Genomic DNA, 14,288 nt, shown 5'->3' on the forward strand with positions numbered 1-14,288 from the left:
GTCTATCCCTGTTGTCTCAAGTGGCATGATCTCATCCTTTTTTATGAACACATTTTTATTTAAGGAATTTCACAAGTGATTCCTTCCACTGCCCAAGGCCACCTTGGTTCCTCCACAGCCTGAGTTAACACTTAACCTCAAGAGAGACCTTTTCAAAATAACCTATGCTTAATTCAGGTTGTCCTGTCATTCGGCCCCAAATGGTTTTATTTTTTCTTAAATTTTATTTATTTTAGAGAAAGAGTTTGGGGGAGGGCAGGGGCAGCAGAGGGGGAGGGACAAGCAGACTGTGCTCAGCACAGAGCCTGACATGGGGCTCAATCTCACGACTCTGAGATCGTGACCGGAGACGAAATCAAGAGTCGGCTGGCTGTGCACCCGACTCAGGACTCAGCCACCCAGGCGCCTTGGAACCAAAACAGGCTTTAAACATTGGGTGTTACTGTTCTGTTCTTGAACACACACAATTAAGTGGCTTACTTTGTTCCAAGTTCAGATACTATTTTTCCCTCATTTGTAACCCTTGATGATTTTTCCCCTTGGGCTTGGGAATCTTGGAATGACTAAAAGGGTCAAACCCTACTTTCCTAATAGCTTCAGAAAGGCTAAGGCAAGGAGGAGAAGAGGCAGAGAAGTGACAGTCTCCCTCCGAGGACCACTGCCTCACCGACGGTCCCGTTTCCAACTTCTCCCTATTTCTGTCCTGAATGATGCACTGGCCTGCCAGGCTCCCTTCACAAAGTGCCACACTGGGGGGGCAGAGATGTGTCGTCTCCCAGCTGCGGAAGCCTGAAGTTCAAGATCTGCGTTCCTTCTGAGGGCTGCGAGGGAAGCTCATCTTGGCTCCTCTGTCCGTGCGAGTCCAAGTGCCTTCACCAGAACACCAGGTATATTGGAGAAGGGCCTACCCCAATGACTTCATTTTATCTCTGTAAAGACTCTATTTCCAAATAAGGTCATATTGCGGGGCCTAGGGGTTAGGGCTTCAACGTATCTTTTTTGGGGGGGAGGAGGGTTGAGAGACACAATTCAACCTGTAACAAATGTCACAAAGGAGCAGGTGGTTCACTGATTCCTTTATTTATTTAGGAGGTAGGGGGAGGGACACAGGGGACAGAGGAAATTACCTACAGGGAAAGAGCTGGGGAGGGTCTGCAGGGGCTGGGCTAGAAAGCAGTAACACTGATTCTATAGTTGAAAAGGAGTAGTGCACATTTGTAAGTACCTGGTGGGAGTCTTGTAATAAAACCTACCTTATGAATAAGTACAGTGGAATACTACTTAGTACATTCATACATGTTTCTACCATCTTAAGATTTTTATATATACAGTATATGATCTGTTTTTATAAATGTACAGCTTGAAAAAAAGAGATCCTTCTTGTAATAGGTACAGCACGAAACACAAAACCAACATGGGCCAGCCACATTCCAACTGAAGACCCAGAGTAAGCAAGGCCAACAGCCCAGCCCCCGGCCCCCGCTCAGCCCGGCAACGCGACGGTCCTGGCGAAGTGGGGACCAGCGCCCCTCTGCGCCCGTGGGCTCCGCCGGCCACGCCGGCCCTCGGCATGTGCACGGCAAGTGCCCACTCACGCCAAGCCCAGCCTGCGGAGGGCAGGTCCTCCCTGAGGGAAAGTGGCAGAGAGGAATGTGTGTGTCGGGGAAGGAAAAGAAGGATGGGAGAAATGTGCTCTTTGACTAAAGGCACTTGTCAGCGGCCGCCTCCAGCCGTTCCCTGGGCCTGGTGAGCGAGCGGGCTGCTGCTGTGACAGAGCCAACAAGGTCTGGGTGGCCCTCGCCTGTCCTCTCACCAGGTTTAAATACAATAAATAAATCTTAGTAGGTGGTTGTTTTGCCCTCCTGGGCTCCTAGGAATAGGCTACCTTTTAGGATCGTTTATGGAGTGACACTCCTTGTCCCCAACCCAGCTTTTCAATGTCCTCCATGGGGAAGGTGCCAGAAGAACTCTAGGCCTTGGAGAAGGAAGCAACTGCTCGCTATGGATCAGAGAGAGAGCCCCGAATGTCCCCTTCCCTGCCTGGAGCTCCTTCACCCGTGCGTCAGAGTCTCTGCGCGCCTCAGATCTTGGTCACATAGTTGTTGGGGAACAGGCCCTGCTTGCCTCGTAGTCGACCCGTCCACCAGCCAGAAGGATCTGCAGGAGACAGAGACGGCGAGAGTGAGGGTGGGCAAGGCAGTCTCGCCTGGGCTGCACACTCTGCTCCTGCGGGTGCGTCACATGGGCAAAGGTGGTTTGGCTCCATCTGCGTCCTTTTTCCTTCTTTCTTTTCTTTTTTCTTTTCTTTTCTTTTTTTTTTTTAAGATTTTACTTATTCATGAGAGACACAGAGAATAGAGAGAGAGAGAGACAGACAGGCAGAGGGAGAAGCAGGCTCTATGCAGGGAGCCCGATATGGGACTCGATCCCGGGTCCCCAGAATCACTCTGGGCTGAAGGCAGTGCTAAACCGCTGAGCCACTCGGGCTGCCCTATTTTCTTTTTTTTTTTTTTAATTATTTTTTAAAAAAGATTTTTCTTGGGACGCCCAGGTGGCTCAGCAGTTTAGTGCCACCTTTGGCCCGAGGTGCGATCCTGGGGTTCCTGGGATCGAGTCCCACATCGGGCTCCCGGTGCATGGAGCCTGCTTCTCCCTCTGCCTGTGTCCCTGCCTCTCTCTTTCTCTCTCTGTGTCTCTCATGGATAAATAAATAAAATCTTCAAAAAAAAAAAAGATTTTTCTTCATTTGAGAGTGGGCGAGAGCATGAGTGGCGGGGAGGGGCGAAGCAGACGCTCCACTGAGCAGGGACCCCGGGATCATGAGCTGAGCCAAAGACAGACACAACCCACTGAGCCACCCAGGTGTCCCCTTTATTTTCTTTTACATGAAAGAGTTTGTTGTAAAAAGTAACCCCTCCCCGACAGCAGACACACACCTCGCACTCAGGGCCCAGTTCAAGGAAGAACTTGCTGCTCCCATGTGCGGCTTTGCTGTCAGCTGGAGGCTGTTGGCTCCCTTGGGGCCCAGGGTGGTGGGGGATGGCCCCCAGCCCTGTCCCCACTTTTCCCCACCACATCCTTCCCACGCCTTCCTCCAGCGCCAAAGTTGCTGGGAGAACCTGATCTGCAACATCTCCCAGGCCCTCCCTCCACCGTAATGAGTACGGGGTCTTCATCCTTCCAGACCCTCTGCTGTGATTATAACCACACTCAGGCTCATTTTAAACAGAAACCGGCCACTCTTACTATTCTGCATCATGCTTTTCAATACTTACTAGATACTGTCTTTCCATGTCTATCTCATTTTTAGTTTTTTTTATATTTTATTTTTTTAAAAGAGTTTATTTATATTTATAAATCATATAAAAAGATTTGGATAAGGGAACATGGGCTGTGTCTTCATGAGAGACACACAGAGAGAGAGAGAGAGAGAGAGAGAGGCAGAGACACAGGCAGAGGGAGAAGCAGGCTCCGTGCAGGGAGCCCAACGTGGGACTCGATCCCGGGACCCCAGATGCTTAACCGCTGAGCCACCAAGGCGTCCCTATTTTTAACTTTAATAATACATACTATAGATCATTTCATATCAGGATATAGTTTCCATATGCTCTTCTAATAGCTGCATGAATTCCTGTCATTTGCCTATTTCTCTAACAGCTATTGGGCTTTATCTTACTGATTAGGAATTCTTTATATATTAGTGAATTTGTCCTATGAGTTGCAAATATTCCTTTGACCCCACAGGTGCCCCTCCTCCCATTTTTAATTATATCTTAACAGGTAAGTATTGAATCAAATGATCTATTATTTTACAGCTTCTTGATTTTTCTATCACTTTTGTACATCCTTTACCACACTGATATTATTAAAAAAAGAAGCTTCCCCCATACTTAGGTCTAGAACTCCTATTTTATATATTTACATATTTATGTATTTGGGATTTATCTTGGTGGAAGGGATTAAATATAAAATCCAAGTAATTATTTTGACATGGGGATTTTAAAATTTTGATACATAACTTTATATTTCCTCCACAAAAGTCGATTCTAGCAGTAAACTCTGAAAGAAGGTATCTTTCTCCCGGACTTACCACAGATATTATAGTCCACCCTTTATTTGCAATGACAAAATCCAGAAAGTTCTGAAAAAGTTCTTAAAAGGTCTATAAATTCACTGGATGGCAACACTTGACCTGAACTGATGTGAATTTATGAGATCTCCTCCCAGAGTGTGAATGCTCATCATGTTGCTCAGCAGAGATACTAGGTTTGACGCAGGACGTTGCCCTGGGAACCATAAGGGGTGTCCTAATTTATGATATGATGTATATGATATATTACACATACACACCCTATTATTGACTATCTAACCATCTCTGATCTCTCAAACTCATTTACCTTAAAGATTTGGATAAGGGGGGACACCTGGGTGGCTCAGCGGTGGAGCCCCTGCCTTCAGCCTAGGGCGTGATCCTGGAGTCCCGGGATTGAGTCTCACATCAGGCTCCCTGCTAATAGAGCCTGCTTCTCCCTCTGCCTGTGTCTCTGCCTCTCTGTGTCTCTCATGAATAAATAAACAAAATCTTAAAAAAAAAAAAAAAGTTTTGGATAAGGGAACGTGGACTGAATCATGACTTAGTCTTTTGCTGGAGCCCCAGGTGGAGTCTTTTTCCATCCCCCTGGTGAGCAGGGAGGCTCTGGCCTGCATTGCCTCAGTAGCCTTGGTCCACTTTCAGACCAGACTGTTTCTCACTGTTCATGTGCAGGAGCTATTTAGATGTGGAAAACATTTCCTCCCAGTCTGTTTTTTATCATTTAACTTGGTGTCTGGTGCAAGTCACCATACAGAAGATTTTGATTTCACCTTTTGATGAGGTTTAAATCTTCTATGGTTTGGGGGTTTAATGTCCTCCACAGGAAGACTTTCCCTCCTCAAAGATTAATACAATATTCTAGGTTTCCTTCTAGGATTTTTTTTTTATTTAAAGATTTTATTTATTTCCTTCTAGGATTTTTATAATTCAGTTATATATCTTTAATTCATCTGATATTTATTTTGTGTATGAGATAGAGCTCTAACTTTATTTTATTTTCCAAATAGAAAGTCACTGTCTCTTCTTTCCCCTGATTTCAAATGCCACATTTATCCTGTATTAAACACCTGTATACACATGGGTCTGTTTCTGGATTCTGTTCTGTCCCATTTATTTATATGTCTATTCATGTACTCACACTGCACTACATAAATTACAGTAACAATTTATAGCATTTTCTGAGAACTTCAAGGACTCGGCATTTTACACAAATACGTAATTACTTCGATTTATAACCAAAATACATGTTATTTCTGGAAAAATCTGAAATATTGAGAAATAAAAGAAAGCAATACTCAAAATTCAACACTCAAGGAGACCACATGTGAATATGTGTATACATACACTCAGCCATTTGTTTTATATTTTTATAAAAATGAGACTAAAGTCCACAGTCTATAGCCTTTTTCCCATGAACATTTTTCTATGTCAATAAGCATATTACACTACTGCATCATTATCTACAATAAAAATGTCTGTCATTGAGGTTCAGTGAATGCATATTGTAAAGCTTCTTTAGCTAACTTCAGCTACTGGGTAATTGGTCATCTCCAATATTTTTGCTGAACAGAGCTGGTGATAAAAACTCATTTGTGTTTACTAAGCATTTATTCCAACTTTTATTTTTACTCCAACACTTTCTAGGAAGGATACTAAATGGCTAAAATAGGGGATCCCTGAGTGGCTCAGTGGTTTAGCGCCTGCTTTCAGCCCAGGGCATGATCCTGGAGTCCCGGGATCGAGTTCCACATCGGGCTCCCTGCATGGAGCCTGCTTCTCCCTCTGCCTGTGTCTCTGCCTCTCTCTCTCTCTCTCTCTGTGTGTCTCTCATGAATAAATAAATAAAATCTTAAAAAAAAAAAAACTAAATGGCTAAAATATTAAGCCTATAGCAAACTAGATGGCTAAAGGAGGTCAAAATAATCCCTAGAGGCCGATTAGAAGGATGTCGGTCCAGGGACATACACATCTCCTGAGTGAGCCCAGGTGATGACGGAATTGGTTAAAAACACCATTCTCAGGACTGTCTGTCCTTGGCACCTCTTCTTGAAGGCTAAACTCACCAAGGCCCACTTCCCTCACATGCTGTCCTTGTTCTGCTCATGATGGATGGCTCCGCACTGTCCACGAGTCCTCTCGAGCCTGACATTCAGGGCCACTCCTAGCTTCATCTCGCCTCCTGTGACATCACCTGGGGGATCCTGCCACGCGGCTGAGTTGAGCATCGGCTCATCTTCCTAAAATGACCTGCTTTCTCTAGCCTCTGGCTTATCTGTCTCTCTCCCCATTCCTCACCACAAATGCCATTTCCTTCATGGTGCTTTTTTAACATTCTAAGGAGTTTATTATTGTTATTATTATTATTTTTTAAGATTTTATTTATTTATTCACGAGAGACACAGAGAGAGAGAGAGGCAGAGACACAGGCAGAGGGAGAAGCAGGCTCCATGCAGGGAGCCTGACGTGGGACTCGATCCCGGGTCTCCAGGATCACACCCTGGGCTGAAGGCAGGGGCTCAACTGCTGAGCCACCCAGGGATCCCTATTATTATTATTTAGTTTTATTTACTTTAGAGAGAGAGAGTGTGGCAGGGAGGGGGAAAGGGAGAGAGAGACTCCCAAGCAGACTCCCCGCTGAGCCCAACACGGGGCTCCATCCCATGACCCTGAGATCATGTTGAGATGAAACCAAGAGTCAACACTCAACGACTATGCCACTCAGGCATTCCAGAAGTCATCTTTTAAAAAATACTTCCAAAGGACAAATGTTTGGTCATATGTTTATTATATTCTAACTTATCTTCTCTACCAAATTAGTAAAGCATTCAGCCAAGCTCACAGATTGCTATTATAACAGATGTCATAGGTCCTCCCTGGCTTCCATTCCATCTACCTTCCGTGTGAAGAGGACATCAAGTTTGGGTGGGATAGTCCTAAATCTTTCCTACAGAAGTCCCTGCCACACCTAACCTACTTCAGGTATAGCCTTATCTTGCTACAGAGATTCAGGGATAGGCACATGACTAATTTCGTCTAATCAGAGTAAAACCTAGGACTTTTGTCTAATGGCCAAGAGAAATTTCAAAGACAAAGTAGATTTCAGACAGTTTGATCTGTTTGCTGGAACTGATGCAGCCATTTTGCTGCATAAGGGAAAACAGCCCAAGAAAGGAGCAAACACAAAGAAGGCAGAGCTGAAAGAAGTATTAAAAAAAAAAAAAAAGAAGTTAGAGCCTTGTTCAAACTGAGCCTGAAGGCTAGACTCCTGCTACAAGTTTCAGTTAGAGGAGCCTATAACTGAACTCTTTGTGTTTAAACTAGTTCTTATAGCAATGTGATCGAATGTTTTCTAGGAGGCTCTCCGAGCCAGCCAGCCACGCACTTACCTTCTTTGATAATATCGATAATGTCATTGGCATTGAAGCTGAGTTCATCTGTGTCCTGAGCATCATAGGCATACAGAGCCTTGCACTGTGGCACCTGAGGCTTAGGCTTGGGCTGGGGCTTGGGTCTGCCCCCTGCTGGGGGAGGCCGGCTGGTCGTTTGTCTCCGGACGCTGTGGAGAGAGTGGAGGCAGATGAGAGACGGGACCTAGCAGAAGGCAGCACCATGTAGTGGTCTGGGGCACGGGGACCAGCTCTGGCCTGCTCCGGGTCACATTCGGCTCCATCCTTAGATGATACACCACTCCCCAAACTTTGAGAATAAAAATAGCCCCACCCCCAACTTCAGAAACCGAACTTTTACCAGGGCCACAGAAGCCTGTAGGTGCCTCTCCCCAACAGCAAGCCTTCCCAGAATCAAACACCACCCTGCATTTTGTATTAATAATTCCGCTTTTGTGGGTTTACCACACACACACAAGTATCCCTAAACAGTACACATAATTTGCCTGTTTTTTTTTAAAGATTTTATTTATTTATTTATTTATTTATTTATTTATTTATTTATTTATTTATTTATTTAAGAGAGTGTACAAGCTGGGGGGAGCGGCCGGCAGAGGGGGAGGGAGAAGCAGGCTCCTCAGGCAGCCAGGAGCCAGATGCAGGACTCGATCCCAGGACCCTGGGATCGTGACCTGAGCCAAAGGCAGACGCTCAATCCACTGAGCCGCCTAGGTGCCCCAGTTGGCCTGTTTTTTTAATTGTATAAAAAGAATCATGTTCTTTTTTTTAAGAAGGACAGGGGTGGGGAGAGAGAGAGAAAGAATCATCAGCAAGTTCAACGCCCAGCGCAGAACCCAATGTGGGTGGGGTTGGATCTCACAACCCTGAGCTCATGACCTGAGCCAAAATTGAGAGTCGGAGGCTTAGCTTGCTGAGCCCCCCAGGTGCCATGTGTCCTCATGGCCTTACACTCTTCCAGGGCATGACTATGTTACAGTTTACTTACGCAGTCCACTGTTGATGCTCATTTGGGAGGATTTCAGTCTCTAGCATTGCAAAAAAATTAAAACGCTGCTTTGAATATTCTTGTGCGAGAGTTTAACCACAGCAATTTCTCATCTCAGCACTACTGGCCCCCAGGGTCAGCAGTGCTGATAATTCCCTGTGGAGGGGCTGTCCTACACACCGCAGGGTGTCGAGCAGCATCCCTGGCCTCTACCCTCTGGATGCCCAGTAGCACCTCCCCGTCCTCATCGTGGTCATCAAAACCATCTCCAGCACTAGGCCCCTTATCCTAGTCTTCGAGCTCTAAATATACTCTTTCCACACACTACACTGCCTCCAGGATCCATTCAGACATTGTCTGAAAAGCACAGAACTGCAGCTTGAGAGATCCTTCCTCTTTCTTACTTTTTAAGATTTTATTTATTTGAGAGTGAAAGCTAGTGAGCGAGAGCACGAGCAGGGGGGAGAGGGAGAAGCAGGCTCCCAGCTGAGCAGGAAGCCTGATCTGGGACTCAATCTCCGGCCCCCGGGATCGTGACCCAAGCCAAAAGCAGATGCCCAACCGACTGAGCCACCTCAAGAGATCTTTAAACTTGTATCTGAAACAACTATTTGTTAAATATGTTCTCATACAAGGCATTTAGAAAAAATAAAAAGGGGAATAGAAAACATTTTCTTTCCCACTTTGCTTAAGAACAAAACAAGGAAAAGCCTACATTCATTTGCTCACAAAAGAAACAGGCTTACGATTTCTCTAGGAGAAACTGGGCTATACTCAACTCGGTGGGGCTGGCTGTTAGGCCAGGTCTGTTCACACCTGTGGCAGGAAGAGGGGAAGGGAGGATCTTTCTTCCAGCCTGAGTTCTGGAGGGGAAATACATACCCAGCTTTGAGCTGTGGTCTCAGGAGGCCAGAGCCGCTCCGTCTTTGCTGAGGTCTCATGATAAGAGATGCTAACGGGGTGCTGATGAGCAACTTAGATCAGAGTATCTTTTGCGGGGGGTAGGTACTGGCTGCCAGCTGGGGGGTAGGACTGTTCCTGTCAGGGGTGGGGTTTCAGAGGGCTGCCTGGGGGATGGGGTAGCAAATGCAAGGTTCCTCAGGCTCCATTCTTCTTAGGTCAGCCCCTGTCCCCACCTTCCCACCTACCACCAAGCACTTTTCTTTCATCATAGAGGAAAGGCATCTTATAGATCATTAGCATGACATCATTTCCTCCCTAGTCTATTGGAAATCCCCATTCCCTGCTCAAGAAGTGCTTGCTTCTCCGAAAGCTGGCCAGGCAAGCAGGCTTTTAATTAAGCAACCTATATATTAGGGATGTGTCAGCATTTGGTTAATAAGAGCCATTAGCCTGGATACCAGAAGTCATCTGATTTCCCAGCAACAAGGAGGGGGGGTGTGGAGAGGAGGGGTGTGCATCAGAATACCCTGGGAGCGAGGAAAGCCTCCAGCCTGGTAATTCCAGGGCACAGGGTTGGGAGGGTACACACACACTCTCCCCAATTACTCACAGGTGGAGATCTGGCCTCTCTGGTAGGGGGGAGACCTACCAACATTAGTGCAGGTTGATGAGGCATCTGGGCCCAAGAGTATTGGGACTTAGGTGTAGTCTCCAGGGAAAGGGGCCAGGAGGGCCTCTTAGTGGGGAGAAGATGGATGACCCTCGGAAATGTAGCACTGTCCTTCCTACAGCAATCCTGGGAGTCACCCCCTGGCTCTTTTCCCCATCGCCCCTGGCAGTTCTTCCTCCTTCCTGTCTTTGCTGCCAGTTGCTTCTTTTCTGGGCTCCCCCACCTCAATGTCTATTAGTTCACTTCACTCTCCATTAAAGATCCTAACAGCTTCTTCCCTGCTCATGGACCAAGAGCCTTCATGGGTCCTGCCAGGTGTGGCCCCAACTGGCTTCCAGCCTTAGGTCCTGCCACAGGCCACACTGGTACTTTCCTACCTTTCTTTATGAGCCCTGGTTGGGGTTAAGACATCCCCCCTTTCAAGTACCCCTAGCTTACATCTTTAGAGGATAATGCTTGCCCCTAAGATCAGCAACGAAACAGGGATGTCAGCTCTCACCGCTTCTGTTCAATACTGCACTGGGAGCTGTAGCCAGTCAAGAAGAATAAAAGGCATTCAGACTGGAAAAGAAGTAAAAATACCTCTATCTGCAGATGAGATGACCCTGCATATAGAAAAACCTAAGAAATACACTAAATAACTATGAGAACCAGTAAACAAGTCCAGCAAGATTAAACAATTCTATGTACAGTACATACAAAAGAATATACTACATAGGAGTAAATTTAACACAAGGATAATTCTGTTTATATGAAATATCCAGAGAAAGCTAGTCTATAATGAAAGAAAGTAGATCAGTGGTTCCCTAGGGCTGGGGCTGAGGGTTAGGAGAAGGAGGTCTTTCTTGGAGATGATGAAAATTCTAAATTTAGATTATGATGGGTGTGCCTGGCTGGCTCAGTCAGTAGAGCATGCGACTCTTAATCTCGGGGTCATGAATGTGAGCCCCATGTTGGGTGTAGAGTTTACTTAAAAACAGATTTAAAAAATAGATTACAGGCATGATCCCGGGGTCCTGGGATCAAGTCCTCCATCAGGCTCCCTGCAGGGAGCCTGTCTCTTCCTCTGCGTATGTCTCCACCTCTCTCTCTCTCTCTCTCTCTGTGTCTCATGAATAAATAAATAAATAGAATCTTTAAAAAATTAGATTATAAACATGGTTGTACAACTCTGCACTAGAAACTATTGAATGGGGGCAGCTCGGGTGGCTCAGCGATTTGGCACCGCCTTTGGCCCAGGGTATGATCCTGGAGACCCGGGATCAAGTCGGATGTAGGGCTCCCTGCATGGAGCCTGCTTGTGTCTCTGTCTCTCTCTGTGTCTACCACGAATAAATAAATAAAATCTTAAAAAAAAAAAAAAAAGAAAAAGAAAAAGAAACTATTAAATGGTACTTTAAATGGGTTGATTTAATAGTATATAAATTCTCAAAAAGATCTGCTTTAAAAAAAAAAGAAGTAAATGACGTAGACCCCTGTGGCTCGGCAGCTCACTGCTGTTCTCTGAGTGACTCAGTCTGCTTTGCTGCAGGCGCTGGATGTCCGGAACCAGGGCAGGTGGAGGAGGACACGGAGCGGGGAGGGGCTATTTAAACACCTGTGAGAACACAGCCATTGCACGGTGTTTGGTCCCAACGCATCAGAGGATACCTCCTTAGGGTAAATCAGAGTCAAGCCAATCAAAATAAAATCTCAGGGATTACTGGGGGATGTGGGTTCCCTTGTAGGCCCTGGTCGTCCCAGCCCCGGACAGCTGCCACCATGTAAAGCCATCTGGTGACTTATCACTTGGCTAAACAGGGTTCCCAGTTCTCCATGTTTCGGAGCAGGGAAAGCCCAGGCAGAGTTGAGATGAGGCTGTTTGCCAGGGAGCAGCTCTGCATCTTTTTTTTTTTTTTTTTTTTTAAGATTTTATTTATTTATTCATGAGAGACACAGAGGGAGGCAGAGACACGGGCAGAGGGAGAAGCAGGCTCCATGCAGGGAGCCCGACGTGGGACTCGATCCCAGGACTCCAGGATCACGCCCTGGGCCGAAGGCAGGCGCTAAACTGCTGAGCCACCCAGGGATCCCCAGCTCTGCGTCTTGCATTAGAGAACCGTCTGTTTAGACACCCGACCCCGAGGTCACCGCGATCTGGCTCTTCCCTGTTTACTTTAAGATTTGATTTATTTATATATTTGAGAGAGAGAGAGAGAGGGAAAGAGAGCAGCAGGGAGGCGGGGCAGAGGGAGAGGGAGAAGCAGACTCTGCACCGAGCGGGGAGCCCGACGGGGGATCCCCGGACTCCCAGACCATGACCTGAGCAGAAGGCAGCTGCGTCATTGACTGAACCCCCAGGCGCCCCTGGCTCCTCCTTGTTTAAACGTCCCCTGTGACCCGACAGGAGTGCAACTGCCCCAGGAGGGCAGCCGGTTAGAGAAGTCGCTGCTGCCTCGCTCCCACGCTGGGCCGGCTTCCCCCCTTCTGGTGTGTGCCGACAGGGGGAGGTCATCGGGGACCCCTCGCTGGTGCCTAGGGCGGTGGCTGCCCCGGGCAAGGGGGTGCACGGGGCGTGTTCACCGGCGCTGCTTCATTTCACCTCCCAACACTCCAGAAGTGACTGTCGCACGATCCTGGGGCTTCCTGCCGGTCTCCTCCCTAGATGGCGCAGTGGCAGGTGCACGAGGCTCCCGGAGCTCCAGCCGCGCTCACTTGCCTTCCCTTGGCCTGGCCTGCGCTCAGCCGCCAGTGGACACTGCTCATCCCTGCTCGGCCTCCGGTTTGCCTTCCAACCCCGGCGGCGACCCGGGCGGCCCCCAGCTGCTCAGAGCGGGGGAGCGGCGCGGCCTGGAGGCTTGGGCATCATCCAGCTGACACCCTCCTGGGACAGCAGGTGCCACGGGGGCAGGGCCTGGGCCTCGTCGTGCTCAGCACTGTAGCCCCTGGATCTGGCACCAGGCCCGGGGACACCGAGCGGCCTCAGTCTGCACCTTCTCGTGGAGGGACGGTGCGCAGCAGGGAAGGGTTCGAGCCCAGCTCGGCCACCGGCTGGCAGGCGACTTGGGTAGGTCGCTTCCCCTTACTTTAAAGATCATGTCTCCACCTGTTCAAAAAGGAGATTCAGGCAATGGTCCAGGTCCTTTTTCTAATTCTTAGGACGCTTTGCAGCGCGCTCTCCACAAACGCCCTACTGTCAGATGTGGCGCGGAGCACAGGAAGCCTGTGCCAGGACAAGACTGCTGCCTCTACGCTCTACCGCAGTGTAGACGAGACTGCTGCCTCTACGCTCTACCGCAGTGTAGACGAGACTGCTGCCTCTACGCTCCACCGCAGTGTAGACGAGACTGCTGCCTCTACGCTCCACCGCAGTGTAGACGAGACTGCTGCCTCTACGCTCTACCGCAGTGTAGACGAGACTGCTGCCTCTACGCTCTACCGCAGTGGAGACGAGACTGCTGCCTCTACGCTCTACCGCAGTGTAGACCCGAAAACCATCACAGAAGAACAGTCAGGAGCAACAGCCATTTTCCCGACTCTATCTTAGCCTCAGCCTTAAACCCACACAATCCCCTTTGCATCACTAGGTGGCGATCCTGTGTAATCCATAATGAGGAAAGAGCCTACTCGCTGCCAGAAATGGATTAATGAGGCCTTTTAGGTGCCTGGAGCCTTCCAAACGCAGCCCCTGTGCAGCCAGTGCAGTGAAGAAGGGGTCCAGACCGCCCGCCCAGCAAACAAGACCCTCATGCTCAGGGACTCAGTCCAGCCCAGGAGACAGGGTTGTTACACCTCAGGAATTTTGTGAGTCAGTTGTTAAAACACAGCCATTGTTACAGATGAAATGGATGATACAACTGAATGAATTAAAAGCAAAGGCAGTAAATACTCATCACTCAACCCTTCCTAATTATCTCACTACCTTTTCCTTCTGTCTACATGCTTGACATTATACATAAAGGTCTGGTTGCTCAAGGATGGCGGAAACACTATTATACAGTGGCACGTGGCTACGCATCTCCTTCCAAGTCTGAGGCCAGTGGGGTCATGCTGGTAGCTTGCCCTTGGCCATGGTGAGTGGAAACGGAGTACAACTTAGGCCCTTCTATGTCCAGAGAGCCGGACACACTGTTGTCCCCACACTGTCGTGGTGCCTAAATTTGCCTTGTAACGCACATGCAGGAGTCAGGTCATTTTGGTACCTCTGATATTTTAGGACATGTGCACTCCTAATAAGCTTTACATGATTGA

At 47.9% G+C, this 14,288-nt stretch overlaps 1 protein-coding gene across 1 annotated transcript in view; it reads right to left on the reverse strand.

Annotated features, from left to right (window-relative positions):
- Positions 1 to 1,064: 1,064 nt before the first annotated feature.
- The window catches only part of MYO1E (myosin IE), a 198,898-nt gene continuing 185,674 nt past the window's right edge, over positions 1,065 to 14,288 (reverse strand). Inside the window, 2 exon segments of the mRNA XM_025472640.3 lie at positions 1,065 to 2,157; positions 7,480 to 7,649. Coding sequence (XP_025328425.1) covers positions 2,081 to 2,157; positions 7,480 to 7,649 — 247 coding nt within the window. The 3' untranslated portion in view covers positions 1,065 to 2,080.

Source organism: Canis lupus, chromosome 30 (genome assembly GCF_003254725.2).
Source record: "Canis lupus dingo isolate Sandy chromosome 30, ASM325472v2, whole genome shotgun sequence".
NCBI classification, from domain to species: Eukaryota; Metazoa; Chordata; class Mammalia; order Carnivora; family Canidae; genus Canis; species Canis lupus.